Source organism: Gossypium raimondii, chromosome 12 (genome assembly GCF_025698545.1).
Source record: "Gossypium raimondii isolate GPD5lz chromosome 12, ASM2569854v1, whole genome shotgun sequence".
NCBI lineage: Eukaryota > Viridiplantae > Streptophyta > Magnoliopsida > Malvales > Malvaceae > Gossypium > Gossypium raimondii.
This window is the reverse complement of record NC_068576.1, coordinates 57,268,250-57,293,529: the sequence shown is the minus strand read 5'-3', so window position 1 is coordinate 57,293,529 and position 25,280 is coordinate 57,268,250. Positions and strand designations below refer to the sequence as shown.

At 30.2% G+C, this 25,280-nt stretch overlaps 3 protein-coding genes across 6 annotated transcripts; 2 read left to right on the top strand and 1 right to left on the bottom strand.

Annotated features, from left to right (window-relative positions):
* Nucleotides 1–1,637: 1,637 nt before the first annotated feature.
* LOC105765700 (calmodulin) lies at nucleotides 1,638–3,644 on the bottom strand. The gene is made up of 4 exons (XM_012584904.2): nucleotides 3,490–3,644; nucleotides 2,490–2,647; nucleotides 2,140–2,220; nucleotides 1,638–2,038 (listed from the first exon to the last, which is right to left on the bottom strand). The coding sequence occupies exons 1-4, from the start codon at nucleotides 3,563–3,565 to the stop codon at nucleotides 1,901–1,903; spliced, it is 453 nt and encodes a 150-aa protein (XP_012440358.1). The 5' UTR covers nucleotides 3,566–3,644; the 3' UTR covers nucleotides 1,638–1,900.
* Nucleotides 3,645–8,444: 4,800 nt separating this feature from the next.
* On the top strand, nucleotides 8,445–13,278 carry LOC105765697 (organic cation/carnitine transporter 1). Its single transcript, XM_012584900.2, has 3 exons — nucleotides 8,445–9,014; nucleotides 10,453–10,962; nucleotides 12,269–13,278. Exons 1-3 carry the CDS (start codon nucleotides 8,504–8,506, stop codon nucleotides 12,958–12,960), a joined length of 1,713 nt encoding a protein of 570 aa, XP_012440354.2. The 5' UTR covers nucleotides 8,445–8,503; the 3' UTR covers nucleotides 12,961–13,278.
* A 3,230-nt stretch (nucleotides 13,279–16,508) lies between these two features.
* Nucleotides 16,509–24,936, top strand: LOC105765698 (organic cation/carnitine transporter 1). 4 transcript variants are annotated; one of them, XM_052624914.1, is made up of 4 exons: nucleotides 16,509–16,574; nucleotides 16,684–16,933; nucleotides 18,082–18,588; nucleotides 24,196–24,936. In XM_052624914.1, exons 2-4 carry the CDS (start codon nucleotides 16,741–16,743, stop codon nucleotides 24,864–24,866), a joined length of 1,371 nt encoding a protein of 456 aa, XP_052480874.1. In that variant the 5' UTR covers nucleotides 16,509–16,574; nucleotides 16,684–16,740; the 3' UTR covers nucleotides 24,867–24,936. The 4 variants fall into 4 exon arrangements, with proteins under 4 accessions (XP_052480874.1, XP_052480872.1, XP_052480873.1 ...); XM_052624913.1 differs by lacking the exons at nucleotides 16,509–16,574; nucleotides 16,684–16,933; nucleotides 18,082–18,588 and adding exons at nucleotides 22,089–22,219; nucleotides 22,343–22,578; nucleotides 23,436–23,942; XM_052624912.1 differs by having other exon boundaries at nucleotides 16,528–16,933.
* The last annotated feature ends 344 nt before the right edge of the window (nucleotides 24,937–25,280 follow it).

Below are 25,280 nucleotides of genomic sequence, written 5' to 3'. Positions count from 1 at the left end.
GCATCAAAGCTAAAAGATCAAAAGTCTTTTGCTTTATAAAAAGGAACCAATGTGCAAACAATGACACCGTAGCCTTCATTTCACGTAAGGATTAATGTACCAAAAACAAAAAAACTAAATTATAAAAAAGCAAAGAGGGTCCTGTCTCCCTTGATGGAAATATATAGAGAGATGAGGTTGTAGACAGTTCACTCGTAAAAAAGAATATGTCTTGGTTCATTTTTTTGGTATTTATAAATTTTTGAAGGGCTCTCTCTGATAGTTAGTCAGTTTATAGGTGTTTTGTCATTGTAGATTGTCATGAACTAATCGCCCCTATAGATTGTCATGTTCAAAGAATGAATATATATGATACGTGAATGGCTAACGTTCCATCCATGTTAAGCAAGTGGTCCCAATAGTTTGAACTTGCAGGCATGGATCGTGATGTACTGGAAACGTATAATTTCATACATTTTCTATGAACTATATGATGACACATCGTAAAAATAAATTTAAAAGATTTCTTTTATAACGTGTTAAAAATTTAATCCATTGAAAGTGTATAATACATCAAATATAAATCCTATTGGTAATATTTTAGATTTGGAAAGATTACTTCCTCATCAATATGACCCCTTAAAAGGGGATATGATATGCATTTTATTATTATGTAGCATGTGGACGTTTTACTCTTTTTGGCAAATAATTGAGGACCTAACAACAAATTAATCCTACCTAAAATTTCCAAATCTTTTGGCATTGCAATTTCTCAAATACACTTTGTCATCGCTTGGGCTAATATTCCATCAATTTTCAAGCATTTTATTTCACTTTAGCTTTTCTTAATAATCACCCTCAAATAATTAAAAGCTACTCTCATCCCTAGTGTCTACAACTGCCCTATGGTCGGTATCCCGCTCTACCTAACCAGATTAGGGCCAAGCTTGAATAAGGATTTTGGCACTTCAGGCCGTCTCGGTCTAAATTTAATTTAAATAAAAAAATTTAAAATTTATTTAAAAAAGTATATAAAATATCAATTAAAATATATATTTTAATATTTTTAATAGAAAAATGAGCTTTTTAAGCGGGTCAAGTCAGACTGGCCCAAAAATGAGCCTAGACTTGAATTATTTTTGAACCCAAACCTCAACTAATTTCTAACTCAACCAGTTTCATAATTATAACTTTGATAGGAAGAGGGGCGACGCCAGAAAATTTTTATTTAGAGGTCAAGATTGATTTTTAAAAATTTTTAAGGGTTTAAAGTATATTTTATCATTTAATTAATTGACAAGTTAATAAATTTGAAGGATTAAAAGAAAAAAATTTACCAATCTAGAGAGGTTAAGGCAATTACCTGCCTCCCTTATTACCGCCCCTACATAAGAACAAAGGAAAGCAGTTGATCAACATTTTTTGAAAATCTATCCAACTTATCAATTGAGTAACCAATTGATTTTGGTTGTTTCTGTACGTCAGCATGAGGTACACATGGCACACCACGTGTAAGTGTCTGGTTATCTTGACAGTCACTTTTATTTTTAACAGAAGAAGTAGATAAAATTTTTAAAAGAAAGAACTAATTTACTCATTGATCTAATGTAAAATGACTTATTTTATAATTTTTAAAATAAACCATATGGTATAAAATCTGACTCATAATACAAAAACTTTCATTATACAGTACGAGAATACTTATTAAGCGGAATACAAGTTACAATTTTGGATGGTACGTTTTACCAATCACTTTCACAGCCACCCAAAAATCATATTAAAATAATTTATATTACCGTTTGGTTCGGACATAAACGAAGATGGCAACATTCAGAACGGAACTTTTCAGGTAAATTAATTCAGATATTAGAAACAGTGCTTCATGCTGCTTAAACATAAGATAACAAATAAAACAGTGTCATCACTTTGCCACCATCATCATCCTTACAAACTCCTCATAGTTCACTTGCCCGTCACCGTCGGTATCTGCTTCATGAATCATTTCATCGACTTCCTCATCGGTCAAAATTTCCCCGAGATTCGTCATCGCGTGCCGGAGCTGCACAGTGAAAAAAACAAACCAACCGTTATCATCATCGTTACAATGGTTTCGAGTGGAGAGCAAGCGATTTTTCGAGGAAGTATTTCGTGTTTTATTACGTCGGTTGCAGAAATAAAGCCGTTCTGATCCTTATCGAAAACTTTGAAAGCTTCCTTAAGTTCCTCCTCCGACTCGGTATCCTTCATATGAGAATTAAAAGACCAAAATCACCAAATGTATCAATACAATTAAATGTCAGTTCAAGTGAAGAGAATCCGATGATGCCTTGATCATTGATATAACTATGCGTTTCATTCATCCGATTAGCGTTGGAATCTGAGAAACAAACCCGATTCTAATGAACATTTTCAAATGCAATGTTTATAGTCATCGGAATTGCAAATGACACGCACGGTCGGAGCGTGCGTTTCGGTGAAATAAGTCCGACGAATTGCAGTGTTTAAGTCACCTTCATTTTCCGTGCGATCAAATTCAAGAACTCGGGGAAGTCGATGGTGCCGTTTTGATCAGCACCGACCTCATTGATCATACCCTGCAGTTCAGCTTCAGTTGGATTTTGTCCGAGAGATCTCATCACCGTTCCCAGCTCTTTTGTAGTGATGCAGCCTGCGCACACACACCCCAGACAAAAACAGAATAAAAACCTAGGTACCGAGCAAAGCTTTAATCTAGAACATAACCACATTAGGTCGAAGACATAGTTCGGAATCAACAATATGGTCACACAAACATCGACATACATACATACATACATACATACATACATACATATCCCTTAAATAAGAAGCAAAACTGGTTCTAAAAAAAGGCATGTAAACATTAGCTTTCAAGGCATAGCAAATACAAAGCATCTCAACGAAAGTCAACAAAGCATTAACCTTAAGCTGATTGAGTTGTTGTATTAAAAATTGGATTATATTTTACCCCTATATTAAAAAAATTAGTAAATTAATCATTGTATATTAGATTAAAGGGTAAACTAATTTTTTTTATTTAAAATTCCACCCATTTCTATTGTCGAGGACCAACATGATGGATGGAACAACCATATAGTGATATATGATATGTCATGTATACCTTATACTGACATGAAGGGACTAATTCAAACAAAATGGAGGGACTAGTTCAAGCAACTAGATAGTGATACATCATCACTTAACCGTAAAAATAAATTAAAAATTTTAACCGAAAAAGTGATTTATTCTTTTATTTAAGGTATGAAAACTAATTTACTTATTTTTTAAGTAAATTATACAAAATTTAATTTAATTCCGAATACAAAAACATTCACACTACTTTTACCCTTCTTAAACAAAGCATTATTCAAATTCCAAGCAAAACAGGGGATATTAAAACATTAATTCTAAACTGAACAAAGAGGAACAAAAAGATGGGAAATAAAAAGAAAAAGAAAAATCAAACAATGAATGGAACATAGCATAGCATACCATCACCATCCTTGTCGAAGAGGCTAAAAGCTTCTTTGAACTCAGCGATTTGTTCGTCGGTGAGTTGGTCCACCATTGTTGCTGGTTTCAGACAAAAGTGTGATCGGCAATTGGCTTTAGCTTTGACTATTTATTCAGTTTATGTAAGAGAAGAACATTACTTATAACAAAATCTTTGGGGAGTGGGACATGCATACTTTGATTCCAAAGCAAGAGTCAGAAGAATTAGATTCTTGCAACATAAATGGACGGTGATTGCACGTTGACCCAAACCTATCCCTCTGCCGCCGCGAATCTGTTTAACGGCGTGGCTCTTACCAACCTATGCCACCTCATATGTAAATGTATATATGTACACATCTATGACGTTATTGATTTTTTTTTACATTATGTTTATATTTTTTTGTCAATTTAATCTTTCCTCTAGTTAAATCTGGTCTTTTACTTTTTCAAAATAGTCAAATTTAACCATTAATTTTTCGAAAAAGAGTTTAAATAATTTTTTTAACAAACTAAAATGTTAAATTTTGACAATTCACGTGTATTTTATTCTATTTTTAAATTTTAAATTTTATTTTTATTTTAAAATGATTTTTATAAAATAAATAACGTCATATCAACATGAAGTGCATGGAGATTACTATGCCAACAATGTTAAAAAATTAATATTTTAGTTAATATTTTTATTAAATAAATTATTTGACTATTTATTTGAAAATTTAATGGCCAAATTTAACTAAAAAAGCATAAATGCCAAATTTACAAAAATGTAAACGTTGAGAGTTAAATTTGTCATTATATCATTTTTTAATGTAAAAGCTATATTTATAAAATATTGACAAAATCATAAAATATTTAACCCTAATGTTTATCTCTTTTATCACTTTGGCACTAATTCTTTTTTTATCACTTTGGTACTCAACATTTAAATTTTAATTAAATTAAATTTTCAAATAAAAAATTAGTTGGAATGTTAAAATCTTAATGTCACTAATGTGGCAAATTGGGTAACATTTTACATATGCTTTATAAAAATTTAACAAATTTTAAGAAAGTTCATAAAAACTTTTAGAAAAACTATCCACGTAAACTTCCACGCGAGCTGTTGTGTCAATGGTATTAAAATTTGAGTAGTTTAGCCGCTTTTCATCCAAAACAAAATGATTTGACTAAAATTTGAAGGTTGCAAGCTAAAGTGATCCTAAAAACATATTAGAAACAAAAGTGGTAAAATGAGTAAATTTCATGGGTTAAATTTATTTTTATGCCTATAATATTTATATAAGAAATTAAGAGGTTTGATTGAGTTTAATCTAATTTTATTTAGATTTATTTGAAGTTTAAATTATTTAAAAATATATTTAAAATACTTAAAACTTAACAAAAAAAAAGCAATATTTATAGAGAAAAGGTATATTTATAGAAGATTTGCGTTAAAAAATCTTTAATTAAAATGTCAAAGTTAAACCATTGGACTTTTGGAGTTGAAGTTTAATTTTTAGATTTATTTTGAATTTAAATTATTGTTTATAAATTATATATCTATATATAAACATGATCTTCAGCTTTACGGTCATCGTGCCGAGAAATATATACATTATTATTAAAATTTAAGTATTTCACATCAATTGGTCTCAATTAAATTATAAAATTATTAAAAGTTTGAAAATAGTAAGTATTATTTTAAGGATTTTATATTTTGATAAATCTAAAATATTAGATACACAAAATAAAAATCATGAGATTTGATTTATATATATTTATAAATTTGTTTCATACTGTATTTTTGTACAAGTTACGGTTTTATATAATTAATTTTAAATATAGAAAATATAAGTATATTATTGCTTTTTTCACTTACGTCGTGGATGTATTATAATTTAGTATATTATTGTTTAAGAGTATGGTAATGTTGGTCTCACTTATCAATTGAGTCTCAAAATAACTAAAAACTTAATTTTTTTTACAAAATAATAATATTATTTAAGATATTTTTATCTTTTATGTCTTTATATAAAATTCAGAAGTACAAACATAACGAGATTTAAAACTACGACATTATAATATTTAATCATTTAAATTTTTTATAAATTATAATTTTGACACAATATATATATTCTTCTAAATGACCCGAAAACCTTTTTCATTAATGTTAGTTTCCTCACCTATATAGTTATATTATATAAACGTCTTTTTTTATTAATACATAAACTTTAACTACTCTTCTAAATTAGAACCAACTTTATATATATAATAGTGTGGTCGAGAATAGGTTGCATTTGCCCAATTAAAACCCCACCCATTGCCCATAGGGGTCATCAATTTACTTAGAGGTACAGGGCAGTGCTTAGCCATAATGATAGTGAATTAGTCTTTAATTGCTGCCCAACTTAGATTTTAAATCCCCTATTAAATGGTTTACGTTTCATTACATTAAAATTTTGGTATGTTTTCATTCTTTAATATTTTCTTCATTGGTAGAATATTTTAATATTTTAATTATTTTTAGTTTTTTTATGATTATATTTAAAATTTTGAATCTTCTTTCCGGTTGCCAAAGATCGAAAGGCATGTAGTTATTAGAGTTGTTCATGGGTCGAGTCGGGTCTTAACAAAATTTTAGGCACGATTGCTAGGTTCGGGCCCAACCTAAAAAATATGTCTAATTTTTTGTCCAAGCTTGCCCCGGATGAAAATGCTAAAATCCGAACCCAACCTGTATTGATTTTTTAATTTTATTTTTTATATAAAAATATTAAAAATATAATACACCAAATACACTAAAAGTATTAAAATAAATATTTTCCAACAAATTGAAAATTTTTTATACTTAAATAACACTAATATAAGTACAACTTAACAAGCAAATACCTCTAAAATAGTAGTAAAATTAAGTATAAAATAAATGTTATACAATACTCAAGCATTAACAACATGATAATGAAATTATAGCAAAAAGGTTTTCTCAAGGCCGATGGATATTGCTTGGTTAGCTTTAATCCACAAGTTTGTCTATGAAAGAGATGGTTGTTACATTCAGATCCAAAGGTTTTGTGGTAGACAACCAATGATAAGGTTTGTATCAGAAACATTTGTTTTTCTTTCCGATGTTGCTTGCGAAGTGATAGGGTCGTGGTAGATGGTTTTCTTTGTATGGTTCACATTAGTTTCTGATATGTAATTCTTTGGTTTCAATTTCAATGTATTGGAGCTTTAATGCTCCTTTCTTTTGATCATAAGAATTTTTCATATCAAATGAAATTATTTTTCGAAAAGAAATACCTATTAACACCATAAAAAGAATAATATTTGATACACCGTCTCATGTACCATTAGTAAATAATAATATGATACATCATCATCAAGTTAAACAAAAAATATGAAAACTTGTAAATAAATAATAATTCTAGAATTTTAATATTATTATATAATTAATTATATTTAAATGAAGTTACTATATCTTTTTATTTTATTTAATAATAAAATGTCATCAAACTTTTCCATATTACTAACTCATTAAGGCTGCCCCATAATTCAATATAACTTATAAGTTACCATTTGGGAGAGCAACACAAATAAATGCCCAGAGTGTACCTCCAATTTGACCAACTTTGTGTCGTGTTTAGTAGGATATCAATGTGTAATTAATGACCTATTTTTTAAAAGTTACTACCAAATGTTAGGCGGATATATATATTTCTATACATGTATTGTTACGGAGGATAAACACGAATTTTGAATATAAATTATAAAAAAAATACTAAATAAATATATTTTTTATGTTTTGAAATATAGTCTTTCTACTTTTATTTGAAAGAATTTACTTATACTTTTTCGATTTAAGATTGATTAAGGCCGTTAATTTTAAATTTATTGCAATGTTTGTATTTTAATTATATGGCTACCAAGTGAGGGTTGTTTTTCAATTTCAAAAGGTTATACCAACAAAATTAAAAAAAATTAACAGCTTGAAAATTGAAAATAAGAAAATAAATGTACATGCACCAAAATTAATATTTAATAGGAATATAAGGACTGATTACATTTAGATCAGGTGTTGGTTATGACAATAAAGATGTAAGGACTTGAGATGTTGAGCACGCAGATTCAAGTTTTATTGTTGATAACTTAGGTTGACTTTAATTAATTTACTCAATTCTGTATTTGTAGTGGTTCATCCTGATAGGATTTATTCATAATTGGGCTTAAATTCATACGCTACTAATAGTTAATTGATTAACTCCACACTCTTAAAAGTTTTAATTTTTATTTTTTGTATGATCAAGAGATCCTTATGTTTATTTTATTGTTCATCATGAAGATTAATTTCTTCGACATTTATGGTTGTTAATCCCAACAATATAACCTCACGGGTTCATACTTGAGTTTTCTGTGAAAATAAAATATGTCTTATTATTATAATTGACACTTGTTGGTATTAATTTTAAGTTTTTAATGTAGTGATAATAAGGTAAATACAAACCCAATTGTGTTTTTTAAGGAATAATATTTGATGCATCCCCAATGCATGACATAAGTCTCATTCACCATCAAAGAATAATAACATGACACATCATCATTAAATTTAAAAAAATGCGGGACTTGTAAATAACTAATAATTTTATTTAAAATAATTAAACATTAATTGTAACTATTATAAATAAATATTAATAACTCTCAGAATTAGGGTTTAATATCTCGAGTTTTGAGCGTTTATTTATAATTAATTATTATTTAATTATGTTTAAATAAAGTTATTAATACTTATTTATAAGCCCTCCACTATTTTATTTAATAATAAATTCTTATATTATTATTCACCGATGGTACATGCATCGATAATTAATCAAACTTCTTTTTAGTTATCTAATTTGGTTTTAACTAACATTTCTCATTTAATGGTACATTAAAACACCATAAATGATGATCTTACTATTCATTCCCTCTCTCTTGTGGCATTGATTTCAATAATGTCATGATATATTAAGAGACGAGAAACACATTGTCAAAAGCCATGCAATATCCAACACAAAGGATGGTGAACATGGAGATCAAAAAAGAAGAGGAAACAAAAGAGATTTCCCATGAAAAAGGAGATGACGATGCAGCAACAGCGGCAGTTGCAGAAGAGAAGATGAAGCTGAGTGTGGATGAGGTTATAGAAAAGTACGTGGGATCCTTTGGGTTGTCCCAGATGCTGCAAGTGGTGTTAGTGTCATTTTCATGGGTGTTTGATTCTCAAAACACTTTAGTCACCATCTTTACTGATGCTCAGCCATCTGGTTGGAGATGTAAAACCAGTGCTATTAATGCATCATTATCCCCGTCTTGGTGCATGAACGACACTGCTGGTGGCGGTGGCAACGAAGGGCAATTGGCTGGTCATGTTTGTCGATTGGCAGCCGGTAGTTGGGAGTGGACCGGTGGGAATAGCGCCACCACTATTGCGGAGTGGGATCTTATATGCCACCGCAAGTTTCTTGCTGCTATTCCCACTTCACTCTTCTTCATTGGTTCAATTTTTGGTAATCAACTCTTCCTTCCATTAAAAACAAAAATATTCAACCAATCAATTTTTTAACCTAATTCAACTTATTCAATCTCTTCTCCCGAATCAATATCTTAATCGATTTTCAATTCAACTGGTCAATTAGATCCAATTCTAAAAACAATGATTTTAACTCTTACTCTAAAGAAAAAATATTCGATATAAAGTTTTAACTCTTAATTCAAATCTTTCCATCATTCATATTTACTTAGGTAAATGGTATATTTAAGATATGTGAATCAAATTATAAATATGTATTTATTGAACGCATTGTTTTGTTGGTATAAATGTATTTCATAATATGATCCAAACATTTTAGAAAGATCGAAACGTAGTTAAGGTCGGGGGCCTTGGCTCACAAAACTTTGAAAAAATTTAGAAAACTTCAATTAGGCCCCATAGTTTTTAGAAATTCTCGTTAGGCCTCTCAAAAATTACAAAAAATCTTATTAAGCCCTGTAAAATTTTGGAAAGTTTTAATTAAAACCTCAATTTTTTAAAAAAAATTTAATTAGGCTCCCCAAAACTTAGAGTTGGCATTTAACACCTAAACTAATGGTTAGGTTGATAGAAAAACTTATAAGAACAAAGTGAAAAAATTTGGGTTACGGGATCGAGATAATATTATAAAATACTGAAGGATTTAAATTAAATTATAAATTTGAAGAGAGGCTAAAATGCAGTTTTATCTATAGGACTAAGGGATTGAGATAATATTCCATCCTTGATACTTGATTGAGAAGATACTAAATGTTTTAAAGATTAATTTAAATTTTGAGGATGTCTAATATAATTAACCCATTTATTTGATATGAACTTGTATAACAAAAGTTCAATTAGCTAATTTGCGATGACCCATCACTTGAAGTTGTTATATCTTTAGTTAATGATCTTCTTAGAAACTTGTGATGCACGAAAGGAAAATCGAGGAAAATAAGATATAGATCTTAAGCGACGTGATTTTCTATTTTAAGGTTTTAATTCTGTTTCTAAAATATAACATATTTTAAAATAACAAAACAAAATTATATATTTTTGAGTTTTATATATAGGCACATTATGTTTTTTTATCAAAGAAAGTGTCACTTAGTACATAACTTGTGACACAAGTTACGTTTTCCGTAACATAGTAATTTTTAGAAAAATTATATATTTTTCGTTACTGAGCCTTTTTGAAAATTATGTTTATTTAAATAAATTTATTCAGATGTAAATGAAAATAATAATTGTTATAGTTATTTCAAAAAATAAGAAAATAGTGATATATAAAAATTATTTGCACCATTCAGATTTGACCTTACTAATAGATAAAATTATCTACTTAATTTATAAAGAATTATCTATCTAAATTCTTTATATTTTATATTTGTTAACAACGTGACATTGCAAACTATTAACATCCATTTGCATTATAGGTTGCACTTTTTATGGTCGCCTCGCAGACGGGTGGTTAGGTAGAAAGAATACATTGTTGCTGGCATGTATCTTAACCTCCATCACCACTTTCTTCGCCTCCCTTTCACCAAATGTTTGGATATATTCATTTCTCCGGTTCGCAAATGGCTTTGCCCGTTCTGGAAATGGGATATGTTCCATCGTCCTCTCGATGGAAGTGGTTGGCAATAAATGGCGAGGCCAAGTTGGCCAATACGGTTTCTTTTTCTACACGGCAGGGTTATTGTCTCTCCCTTTCATTGCATATCCTATTAGAACCCATTGGAGGTATTTATATAGGATCATATCCCTTCCCCCTCTTGTATATATATTTTTGTTAGTCCCTTTGGTAGTAGAATCACCACGTTGGCTACTTGTTCGAGGGAGAAACAAAGAAGCTCTTGAGGTGTTAAGAAAACTTGCCAGATGGAATAGGAAGAAATTGCCTGACAATATAGAGCTCATCATTCCATCTCAAGCAACAACAACAGGTTCTAATACATTTAATTAGTATTGTTAATTTTATTTAGAATTAAGACTAAATTGACACAATGTATAAATGTTTGGGAGTTAAAGTTGATATTATATCAATTTCAAAATTTGATATATATGTCCTTTTTTAGTCAACCATTTAAAGTCTAGAAAAAAATTGAATAGTTGGGTGATAAAAAAAAGGCATAATGACTTATTTGGCCCTTCAATTTTACAAAAAAAATTCATTTTAGCCCTTCATTTAATTTTCACCTCTTTTAGCCTTTAAGCTTGTATTGTTTGTCAAATCACCCAAAAATAGATGGAAAAGTTAGCATCTGTTAACATTGTTGATTTAACATATACATGGATTCCCACATGGATGCCACATCAACAATTAATTATTTTTTAATATTTAAAAATTAAAAAAATATTAACATTATTTAAAAAGTATAAAAATATTAAAAAGTGTTTTTAAAATATTTAAAAAATTAATTAATTGCTGATGTGGCATACACATGGCATACACGTCAGCAAAGTTAATAGACGTTAACTTTTCCATTTTGGGGTGATTGGACAAATAATGCAAGTTCAAAAGATAACAGACGAAAAATTAAATGGAGGGTTAAAATGATATTTTTGTAAAGTTGAAGAGTTAAATAAGTCATTATGCCAAAAAAAAACATACTGATAGTTAGATGAACACCCATGTAGTTTACCGTAAACCTTTTATATACAAATAATAAAAACACTTAGGAAATTAAGGGCTAATATAACTTAATCATTCCGGTTCACTCTTCATCAGTTTATAAGATTTTCACTTTAAGATTAAATTGGTGATAAAAAATTTTGAATTGTTGAGTAATAACTTTTCGTAGTTGAGTGACTAAAATGAAATTTACTAAAAGTTAGGTAATTACCAATATAGTTTATCCAAAAGTTTAAAATAAAGAATAAAGAATAAAAAGTAACATATACTTTATATAAATAAACAATTAAAATAGAAAAATAGGTAAAAGTACCATAGAAGTCCTTGTAATTAAAAGTCAAATTGCATTTTACTCCTTTACTGAAAAAACAAGTAAATTAGTTTCTTGTACATTAGATAAAAGAGCAAATTAGTCCTTTATATTAAAATTTTTATCTATTTCTACTATTTAAAAACTGACGTGGTTGACAAAATAACCAAACAATTACACTTAATGTGCCATGTATACCTCATTCTAACATATCGCGGTAAGTGAAGGTGCCCGATACTTTTATCCAAAAAAAAATACAAAATAGAACGAAGGTTAGCTGTATTTTAGCTAACTATAACTTTTACAGGGAGTGAAGGTGACAAAGATACAATAGGTGACGAAAACGAAAACATATGGACAACAAGATGGGCTGCTAAGAGAATGATTATAGTAATGTTATTCGGCTTTGGGGTTGGCTTCGTCTATTTCGGAATCCAATTAAACACCGAGAATCTCAACTTCAATCTCTACTTAACAGTTATAATCAATGCTTTAATGGAGATCCCCGCCATTGTCATCGGCGGCATACTATTGAGCTTCACCAATCGACGTCTACTTTCATCATTATCAGCCATTTCAGCCGGTGTTTTGTGTATCCTTTGCATCATTTTCACCACTGCATCGTCGAAAAACACTAGTAGTAGCAATTGGCCTAAATTGACGATCGAAGCTATTGGTTTTATGGCTAGTTCTATCACGTTCGACGTGTTGAACATTTACTGCGTCGAGCTTTTTCCTACCAATGTAAGGAACTTTGCGGTGTCGATGTCGCGTGCATCGTTGATGTTGGGGGCTTCTTTGTCACCTTCATTGGTGGCGGTCGGCCGTCTTAGCCCGTCAATTTCATTTATTGTGTTTGGGGCTCTTTCTATTGTAAGTGGAACATTAAGTGTATGGTTGCCGGAGACGAGGAATGCTCCTCTTTATGAAACCTTAAAGCAACAAGAAGAAGAAGAAGAAGAGAAACGTCGCCGTTTAAGACAGCCCACCGTGGTCTAGTTTTAGAGCATAGAAATATGCTAACAATAAAAAATTAACTACCTTTCTGTTATATAATTATAATAAAATAAAAAAAATGGGACCGGAGTTCGACCCAGTGTAATAAAAGGAAGTCCTAAACCCCAAAGTGGGGGGACTCCTCCTTGAACCTCCAGTTTTCTCTGAAATGGGGATCCATTTTCTCCCATTTTGGGACCATTCCATTCATTTTGTTTATTTAAAATCATATATGTTTGTTGGGTAAATTTAGAAATTTGTACGGGTTTGAAGTAAATTATAAATGTTCGGGGATAAAATAAAATTTTATCATTGTTCTAATTGGTGTTCGTACAATTTCTAATGGTTTACAACTTTTTTTTTAGTGGACATATTTGTAAACATTAAACGAATATGTTCGTGAATAATGTTCATAAATAAAATAAACATACATTAATCAATAATAATATTATTAATTTTAAAATCAAACACGAGTTTTAAACAAGCTTTAAATGATTTATTAAATAAGATTTAAACGGACATAAATAAGCTTGTTCGTTAATATAAATGAATTGAACAAACTTTGTTCATGTTCAATTGTTCATATTCGTTCATTTAACTTGATAAATAAACAAAAATTGAGCGGTTTATGAAACACTCTGTTCATTTACGATCCTACATTTGACATGTAATCTCTTCAATTTATATAATTTATATAACAACCATCCTTTATAACAAATAAGTTTACCATATATTTTATTTTTACTTTTTATAATAATTTTCTATTTATAACAGTGTTAGTCAAATTTTAGTGAAATTAATTTTATTCTTAATAAAATATAATTAATATATTATTTCAATGAAACAATTAAAATTTGTGTAAAAATCTATCAATTATATTTTATTAATAAAAGTACTTTTTAATAAATAAAATTGTATTCGTAAATTTTATTAAAACATGATATACATATAGTTATATATTTGTATAACATTTAATAAATTTAGGTACTAAATTGAGTTAAAAAAGATTTAGATACTAAATTAAAAAAAGTGTCAAGTTCAGTACCAAATATTATGTTAAAAGAGAATTAAAATCCATGGCTTTGTAGAATGAATGTAGGAATTATCTGCCAAAAGAAAGGCAGGCTTTATTAATAAATTAATTCCTAAACTTAATTCTAAATCTATATTAAGGTTTTAAAGTTTTTCTTTAAAGAATTGATGACTAAATTATTAATTTTGTTTAAATTTATCTAAAAAGTACATGAGATTAGTAAAAGTGTGCCATATGTTGATATCGTTTTGGAATTGAGCCAAGTTAAGTATGAATAATAGAAATATTATGATTTAATTCGACTCAAAATTTAGGATTAGATGTTTGATTCAAGCTTGATCGAACATCAGTCTTTAAGATTGAGTTCAACTGGAGACATAATTAAGTTGCTTAGACTCAAATAAAGTCGTTTATCAATTTTTCTACTGAAATTTAAACTTGTTCATATTCAAACTTAAAGTCGTTTATCAATTTTTCTACTGAAATTTAAACTTGTTCATATTCAAACTTAAACTCCTTGGTATTGAGTACAAATATATTTTCATACTCAATAAGATTGTAGTGTGAACTTCACAGAATATTAAGAAATTAAATAGAAAAAAAAGAGCGGAAGTGGATTGTGGTATCAAATACCAATCTAGATGGAGTATTTTCCACCAAAATTTTTCTATTATTCTCCTCAGCTATCGAATATTTTCCTTTTTTGCTGATGGATGCTCATTTATATAATAATTTATTGATGAACAATATTAATAAGAAATGTAGGTTTTAAAAATAGGTTCAATTCTAGTCTCGCTATTTTACTAAAGTAGTGGATTTAATCTTTGTACTTTAATTTGATCAATTTTAGTCCTGTATTTTTTTTAATTTTTAAAATTTCAGTTCTTATCGAACGATAATTATTAAATTCAGCTATGTTCTAAAATCCGATACAACAAACATGTTATCACATATGTAATATCATATCACTTGTCATTTTCATATATTACTCACAAAAAGTCAAGTAAATGGACTAAAATTATAATTTAAGTTAAATATGCATATCAACAACTAATTGTATAATGTCTCCCCTTAAATGTTTACTTTCTTTTACGGAGGGAAAAAGGAGCGTAGGATTTCTTGAAAAATATGACAATTTGAACTTATGTTATGACAGAAATATTAACCACAACTCGAGAAAGTGATAGTAAGCTACTAATATTGGGAGTAGAAGGTGGGCATCACATGATTTCAACATGTGTTAAATGGTGTCTCATAAGAGTTTTAATCATCACTCTATACAAGTCAATACAATTGTCTTGTTTTTTCTTAAAGGTATAATATAATTTTTGGCCCCTAACTTTTTTTGTCTACTTTAGTTTTTAAACTTGGTAATTCATTTTGGTCCCTAAACTTGGATTCTATCAATATTTGATTATGTGACCGATGTTACAGGAACAAGACCGAATCAGATGGACAGAGAACTGATTGATATAACTTATTAAACAAATGGTTAAAATCGATTGACTTTGAAGCTGCTTGAAATTGGCAAAATTAGAAAATTGGGACAAAAACCTATAGGTGAACAGGTTGAACTAGTTTAATTTTTTTTTATTTTTTTAGATTTTTATGAATTTTTCGTTAATTATTTAATTATTTTTGGTTTGGCGATCGAACCGATCGAACTAGTTAAGTTAGGAATTAATGTTCTGACTTGTTCAGCCATTGATCTAGTTATTAAAACATTGGTTGTAGGGGTGTTCAAACTTCGGTTAAAACCGAATTAACCAATTAAACCAATCTAATTTGATTAATCAGTCAATTAAACGATCTAGTTTCATCGGAGGTTGGTTAAAGGTTTTTAGAATTTCGATTAACGGTTAATTCAATTTGAAATCGGGTAATTAATCTAACTTAATAAATAATATTATATATTATATGTATTAGGCCATTACTAATTCGGTTAATTCGGTCAAATGAACATTATCATTTTTTATATGTTTTATACTTGTTTTAACAAAAAAAAACCATATAAATTTCAGTTCGATTAACATTTAAAGAATTAAAAAGTTCAATTAATTCGGTTAATACTAGTTCGGTTCGATTAACCGTTTGAACACCCCTAACTAGATGCGACTCTAAGATTGTACTAGATCATCACTTGAAAATTTATATAAAATTTTAGATTTCAAGTGATGATATGGCATGATCTCAAAGCGTCACATTATTAAACTTTTATATTTTTCAAGTTTTGGGATCAAAATAGACCTAATTGTCTAGTTCAAGTGTCAAAATAGACCCAAAAAAATATAAATACAAATATAAACTTAATTGCCAAATTCAACAGCCAAAAATTATATTATCCCTTTATTATTATGAACAGAATTTGGCTTTCAAGTAATTTTACACAATTAGTGGTACATTAAAATACTAAAGATGATGATCACACCATTCATTTCCCATCTCTACCTTTAATAATTAAAAGAATGTCATGGATATCAAAACCATCCCAACAGAAAATCCGCAATAAGGGAAAAGAAGAGGCAACAAAAGAGGTTCCTCGTGAAGAAAATATGGAGCTCAACGTGGATGAGGTTATTGAAAGGTATGTCGGATCCTTTGGGTTACCCCAGCTGTTGCAAGTGATGTTAGTGTCATTTGCATGGGTATTTGATTCTCAAAACACCTTGGTAACCATCTTTACTGATGCTCAGCCATCTGGTTGGAGATGCAAAACCAGTGTCGATCCATCATTATCCTCATCTTGGTGCATGAACAACACTGCAAGTAGTGGTGGTAGCAACAAAAGGCAATCGGCCGGTCATGTTTGTGGATTGGCAGCCGGTAGTTGGGAGTGGATCGGAGGGAATAGCGCCTCCACTATTGCGGAGTGGTATCTTATCTGCCACCGCAAGTTTCTTGCTGCTATTCCCACTTCACTCTTCATCATTGGTTCAATAATCGGTAATCAACTATCCGTGTCACTCTTCCCCTCCATGCTATAGGTTTCAATTATAGATAATTTATAAATGATGTGCGTATGATAATAAAATTTAAGAGTTACTGTTTTTAGCATGTTAAATCCAATTTATCTATATACAATTTTAGAAATTTTTGTTATGCCCCTCAAGTTCTTTTGAAAATTTGAATTGGGCCTCTCTAATTTTTTTCATAAATTCTTATTAAACCCCCGAAAGTTTCAAAAAGTTTTAATTACTGTTAAATTTTTTGAAAATTCCCATTAAGCCCTCTAAAATTTTAGAAATTTTAATTAAGACCCTCAAATTTTTTATAAATTTAATTGAGCCCCCATAACTTAATGGCAAGATCCTCTATTTCATATTTGGGTTGGCATTCCACACCCAAACTAATGGTTAGGTTGACATAAAGACCAAAAAGAACGAAGCAAAGAATTTTGGATTAGGGGATTGAGATAAAACTATAAATTTTTGAAGAGACAAAGATATTAATTTTGTGTTATGAGGGCTTAAATTGAATTATAAATTTAAAGATGGAGCTAAAATACAGTTTTGCCATTTGAACTGAGGGGCCAAGGCGTTATCTCTTGATTCCAACCCTGGTATTAATTTGATTGGCGCTAGCTAATTTAAAATCTGTGTCATAATTTGAGGATGTCTAATAGAACCAACCTTATTTATTTTATATCAATTTGTATAAGGTAAAAGTAATATAGAAGCCCTTATATTAAGAGATAAATTGCATTTTGTTCTTTGTACTCAGAAAATGAGTAAATTAGTCCTTATAAGTCAAATCAAAGAGCAAATTGATCCTTTTTGTTAAAATTTCATCCATTTTTATTGTTAAAAATTGGTCCATGTACGCCATAATGAAGTACATGCGGCACGCTACGTGTAACTATCTGATTATTCTGTTAATCATGTCAATTTTTAGCAATAAAAATGGATGATTTTTAAACAAAAATTACCCGCTGCCATTTGATGTAACGTATATGGATTAATTTGTCCATTTTTTGAGTAAAAAAGGATAACATGCAATTTAACTCCTAAAACAAGTCCTCCATGATACTATTACTCACAACTTGGAGGTGTTATATCTGTGGTTAATGATCTTTGTTTCCACTGCCATTATAGGTTGTGCTTTCTACGGCCGCCTCACCGACGTTTGGCTAGTTAGAAAGAAAACACTTTTGTTGGCATGCATCTTAACCTCCACCACCACTTTCCTCACTTCTCTTGCACCAAACATTTGGGCGTATTGCCTTCTCCGATTTGCAAATGGCTTTGCTCATTCTAGAAATGAGATATGTTGCCTTGTTCTTTCAACAGAGGTCGTTGGCCGTAAATGGCAAGGCCAAGTTGGCCAATACAGTTTCTTTTTCTTCACAGTGGGTTTCTTGTCTCTCCCTTTCATTGCATATCATACTAGAACCTATTTGAGGTATTTTTATAGGATCATATCCCTTCCCCCTCTAGTCTATGTTTTTTTGTTAGTCCCTTTGGTATTAGAATCTCCCCGTTGGCTCCTTGTTCGAGGGAAAAACAAAGAAGCTCTCGAGGTGTTACAAAAATTTGCAAGATGGAATGGGAAAAAAATGCCTGATAACATAGTGCTCATAATTCCATCTCAAGCGACAACAGGTGCTAGTATAGTTTATATTCAAATGATTTATTTAATTAGACATTGCTTAGTTAAACAATTAAACTAAGGGTTAAACCATGGGTTGGAGTTTGAACTTTTTTTTCAAGTTTGTCCCTAAATTTGTAATTATTTTCACATTATATTTTTTTACAAATTTGGCCTTGAAAAGCATAAATAATATATAAGTATGTATATATATATAAATAAATAAATAAAATTTATGTGCGTACATGTATTTAAAAAATGTATGCATATATATTTTAAAATATATAAAAAAACATATGTACGTACATATACATTTTGAGATTATCAAATATAAAAGGTATATGTATGTATATATATATGATAAAGTTTGAAATAAAAGAATATGTATAAGCAAATAATAATAATCAATATACAATAGGATAAATGTATTTCAAATTTAAATAAGTGAATATAGGAATATAATAAATAATAATGATACAATGCTAATGATATAATAATAATGCAATATAACAATATTAATAATGCTAAAAGTAATTAATTTAACAGGAAAATAACTAAAATAGCAAGTTGAGGATTAAATTGAAAATAAACAAGATTTTAAAGACGAAATTAGAAATGAAAAAGCACAAGAAGGACTAAAATATAAGGCGCGAAAGTGCTCAAGGGATAAATAAGAAAATATCCCCATTATTGGGACACGTGTCCCTTCAGAGGACGCGGGACTAAATTGAAAATATTAAAAAAATTTAGCGGCACTAAATTGAAAATATTAAAAAATTTTAGGGCAAATTTTATAAAATATAAAAAATACATATAGGACTAGATTAAAACACCCCAAAAAGGCGTAAGGACCAAATGGGTAAGTAACCCAATTATCAAAACACACGGATCCTCTCTGTGCGGGTCGATCAGGGTCTTGAAGCAAAACGGCGTCGTTTTGGCTATTGGTGCCCAAGCCCAAAACGACGCCGTTTCAAGACTTTATTTGAGTTAATTTTTTTTTAAATTTCATTCTTCACCATTCATTTAAAAAAAACTCTAAAAAACTCTCTCAAGCCCTCTCTCCTCTCCCCAGAAATCGGTCAGGGATTCGGCCAGTCACTAACGACGGCGCCGTCGTCTGCGGTGGCCGGAAAAACCAAACTCCTCCCTTTTGTTCATCTTTTCGAGTAGAGCCAAGATTTGGGGTTAAAATGGCCCTAAGGATCCCCAAAATTCGAAGAACGAAGAAAAGAAAGAAAGAAAAAACTAGGGAACCCTTCGTGTTCCACCAACGCCGGAAATAGGTAAAACCTCTTCTCTTTCTCCTTTTTTTATTTTGTTTAATTTTCGTATGTATAAACTATATAAAAAGTAGAATAAAATAAAAATAAAAATAAATGGTAGAAGTAAACCTTCAGGATCTTTTTTATTGATATTTTTGTTCTTTTTTTCATTCCAAAAATCCCCCCTTTTTACAGTGTTTGATATGCCTTTATAGCCTTTTTTTTACAATATTTAAATCTATTCTTGTCATGTCTCTGCAGGCAAGTGGACGACGACGGTGGCAGAGAGCAGGTGGCGGTGGCAGGAGTTGGTGGCTGCTAAAGCGGCGGGGTGGTTGACCAACAGGCCCTAGGTGCGGCGCACCTAGGGTTAGGGTTTGTTGTTTTTTGCTATTGAGTGTTGGGCTAGGGTTTTTGAATATTGGGCTATAGGTTTTGGGCTTGAGGTATTGGGGGCTAAATTTGGGCTGTACAATGATATTACTGTTAATTGTACATAACTTTTATAGGTATAATAATAAATTTAGCCATCAAAATTTACATATTTTATCAATTTGGTCCTAATTTAAAAAATGCACAAATGTTATAGGTTAAATATATTTATCAAGATTAAGTTGACAAAAGATGTAAATGTTACAAGTTAAACTCATTAAATCAGGACCAAATTTATGTAAAAAATCTATTAATTATATGTTATTAATAAATGAAATTATATTCATAAATTTTATTAAAGATGGGATATAATCTCACTTATTTTATTATTATTATTATGATTTGTTGTGTCCCATGAAATTTGTGTGAGTAATTGGGTTTTAAAATTAAAATCCATTGATCATGTCTTTATAATAGGAATGAAGAAATGATAAGCTGTACTCTAATAAATCTCATATTAAGGTTTCTTTTGTAAGAAATTATCATTAAATTATTAATTTTGTCTAAATTTATTTGAAAAAGTACATGACATTAGTAAGGGCTTGCCATATGTCACACTTTTTTTATTATTGATATCGAGTAAAATTGAGCACAAATAATAGAAATATGAAAATTAATTTCGACTCAAAATTTAGTACTCAATATTTAACTTAAATTTGATCTAACATTAATTGAAAACATAATTAAACTACTTAAGCTTAAATACATTCACTTATCAATTTTATACTTCATTTTGAACTTGTTAGCATTTAAATTTAAACTCGTTTATACTTAAACTCTTGGATAAAACATATTTTCATAATGTAAAAATATAGTAAAATGAAAAAAAGAAGAGCGGACGCCTTGCCACCCAAAATTTTCTAATATGTTCCTCAGCTACTGAATCTTTTCTTCTTTTGCTAATGGATGCTGCATTATTATGTCATTGATTTCTACAATAATTTATTGATGAGCAATATCAATAAGAAATATATTTATTCAAAATAGGGTAAATTCTAATTTTTATACTTTAATTTGATTAATTTTAGTTCTGCGTTTTTAAAATTTAAAATTTTAGTCTTCATTAAACGATAATTATTAATTTCATTAAATTTTGTTATTTTTAAAATTTACTGCAATAAATATATTATCATATGTGTAATGTCATATTAACTTTTTTATTTTCTCACTAAAGACCAAGTTAATGAATTAAACAATTATTCTTTGCATAAGAACTTAAAATGATTCAATTAGAAAATACGAATTATATATATAATTATACGCATAATACATAACTAAATTTAACCAGCTATTATTTTGATGAAAGCTACAAAAATTAAAATTAAACAAACTAAAATATAATTTATCCCAAAAATAATAAATTGGGGTCTCTTTGGAATCCAATTTAGTGGCGCATGATGTGTAAACATGATCCCACCGCCAGCTGCTCTTGTTCCCCACCCTTTCACTCACTATGCAAAGTGCGTGAAATAGTATATATGACTTTTGTTGCCCTTAATATGGAAAAATTACACATATTTTTAGCCGAATCAAATTCTCGTGGAGTTTAAGTAAGATATTAATACATATAATATTATTTAAATTTATCGGAGTACCCAAAAAATATATAAGTACCTAGCTTCAATGTAACTTTCTTAAATTACCTAACTTCCTCTATTATTATGAATAGAACTTTTTTAAATTACCTAACTTCCTTTATTATTATGAATAGAATTTGGCTTTTTCAAGTAATTTTACACATGTTAGTGGTACATTAAAATACTAAAGATGATGATCACACCATTCATATCAATAATATCATATATTAGGGGGGGGCAACCAACACATTATCAAAGCCATCCCAACACAAAATCCACATTAAGGGGGCCATGGATAACGAAGAAGAGACAACAACAGAGGTTCCCAATGAAGAAAAAATGGAGCTCAATGTGGATGAGATTATAGAAAGGTATGTGGGATCCTTTGGGTTACCCCAGCTGTTGCAAGTGGTGTTAGTGTCATTTGCATGGGTATTTGATTCTCAAAACACCTTGGTCACCATCTTTACTGATGCTCAGCCATCTGGTTGTAGATGCAAAACCAGTGCTGATCCATCATTATCCTCATCTTGGTGCATGAACAACACTGCTAGTGGTGGTGGTGGCAACAAAGGGCAACCGGCCGGTCATGTTTGTGGATTGGCAGCCGGTAGTTGGGAGTGGATCGGAGGGAATAGCGCCACCACTATTGCGGAGTGGGATCTTATCTGCCATCGCAAGTTTCTTGCTGCTATTCCCACTTCACTCTTCTTCATTGGTTCAATTTTCGGTAATCAGCTATCACTGTCACTCTTCCCCTCCATGCTATAGCTTTCATGCGTGGATGAAATTATAAATATGTGTTTATCGAATATATAGACAATTTACAAATAATGATAATAAAATTTAAGAGTTTTTTCTTTTTTTTCTTTAGCCTGTTAAATCCAATTTATCTATATAATTTTATATTTTTTAGACCCTCAAATTCTTTTGAAAATTTGAATTGGGCCTTTCAAAATTTTACAAATTCTTATTAAACCCTCAAAAGTTTTAACAAAATTTAATTACTCATAATTTTTGTAAATTTTCATTAAGCCCTCTAAAATTATTGAAATTTTAATTAAGACCCTCAACTTTTTTTATAAATTTAATTAAGCTCCCATAACCTAACGGCAAGATTCTCTACCTGCTCTACTTCATATTTAGGTTGGTATTCAACACCCAAGCTAATGGTTAGGTTGAAATATAGATCAACAATGAAGCAAAGAATTTAAAATTAGGGGTTAAGATAAAATTATAAAATTTTGGAGGGGCAAATATAATAATTTTGTGTTAAGAGGGCTAAAATTGAATTATAAATTTAAATAGGGGAGTTAAAATGCAATTTTGCCATTTGAATGGAGGGGGCGAAGTGGTTATCTCTTGATTCCACCCTTGATATTTGATTGGTCCTATCTAGTTATTCTGTTAGTCATGCTAATTTTTAAAAATAAAAATGAATAATTTTTTGATAAAAAAGACCAATTTACTCTTTGATGTAATGTACATGGACTAATTTATCTATTTTTTGAATAAATGGGACAAAATACAATTTGACTCCTAATACATAATCTCCATGTAATTACTTTGTTTCCACTTCCATTATAGGTTGTGCTTTCTACGGCCGCCTCGCCGACGCATGGCTAGGTAGAAAGAAAACACTTTTGTTGGCATGCATCTTAACCTCCACCACCACTTTCCTCACTTCTTTTTCACCAAATATTTGGGTGTATTCCCTTCTTCGATTTGCAAATGGCTTTGCTCGTTCTGGAAATGGGATATGTTGCCTTGTTCTTTCAACGGAGGTCGTTGGCCGTAAATGGCGAGGCCAAGTTGGCCAATACGGTTTCTTTTTCTTCACGGCGGGTTTCTTGTCTCTTCCTTTCATTGCATATCCTACTAGAACCCAATGGAGGTATTTGTACAGGATCATATCCCTTCCCCCTCTGGTCTATACTTTTTTGTTAGTCCCTTTGGTATCGGAATCTCCCCGTTGGCTCCTTGTTAGAGGGAAAAACAAAGAAGCTCTTGAGGTGTTACAAAGATTTGCAGGATGGAAGGGGAAAAAATTGCCTGATAATATAGAGCTCATAATTCCATCTCAAGCGACAACAGGTGCTAGTATAGTTAGTTTATATTCAAATGATTTATTTAATTAGACATTGTTTAGTTAAACAATCAAACTAAGGGGTTGAATTTTGGGTGACAATTATTCTTGGAGTTTAAACTTGTTTTTGTTTTAAGTTTGACCCTAAACTTGTAAATGTTCGGGCATTGGAACATTAGTATCTTAATAATTATCCCCTTCAGATCCTACCCTCACCAATTGAAAATATAAGTCTTATTTTTATTTTCATTATTATTACAGGCACAAGGAATGAAGGTGGCAAAAACGAAAACATATGGACAACAAGATGGGCTGCTAAAAGGATGATAACAATGATGTTATTCGGCTTTGGGGTTGGCTTCGTTTATTACGGAATCCAACTAAACGCCGAGAATCTCAATTTCAATCTCTACTTAACAGTTATAATCAACGCCGCAATGGAAATCCCCGCCGTTTTCATCGGCGGCATACTATTGAGTTTCACCAGCCGACGTCTCCTTTCATCGTTATCAGCAATTTCAGCCGGCGTTTCATGTCTCCTTTGCATCATTTTCTCCGCCGCATCCTCCACCACCAGCAGTTGGCCTCAATTAACGATCGAAGCTATTGGTTTCATGGCCGCTGCTATCGCGTTCAACGTGTCGTATATTTACTGTGTTGAGCTTTTTCCGACTAACGTAAGGAACTTTGCGGTGTCGATGTTGCGTCAATCGTTAATGTTGGGGGCTTCTTTGTCGCCTTTATTAGTGGTGGTCGGCCGCCTCAGCCCGTCGCTTTCGTTCGCCGTGTTTGGGGCTCTTGCCATCGTGAGTGGAACCTTAAGTGTGTGGTTGCCTGAGACTAAAAATGCTCCGCTTTATGAGACGTTGAAGCAACAAGAAGAAGAAGAACAAGTGAAACGCCGTCGTTTAATGCAGAACACTGTGTTATAATTTTACTTAATTTATATAAAAAAATATTAAATAAACTTATCAATAAACAAACCGTATGAAAATTTAATTATTTTTAAAATCTTGAATTTATTTATTAAATATGTTAGAAAAAATTAATTTATAAAAATTAAAAATTGATAGTAAAAAAATTCAAAAATATAATTAGGATCATCCACAAAATATAGAAACATTAATCAAATTTATCATATTTTGCAGAAGAAATTATCTTTATGCGCACTAATTATGATTTTAGTAATCTATTAAGCTGAAATGGATAATTTTGTTGTGAAAGTGATGTCTTAGGTGGAAGAAAGGGAATTTAAGTTTCAACTCTTTAGATAATATTAGGGTAAATTCCGCTCAAGATCATTAAATTATTACTAATTTTACATTTTGGTCATTTAAGTCATTGGG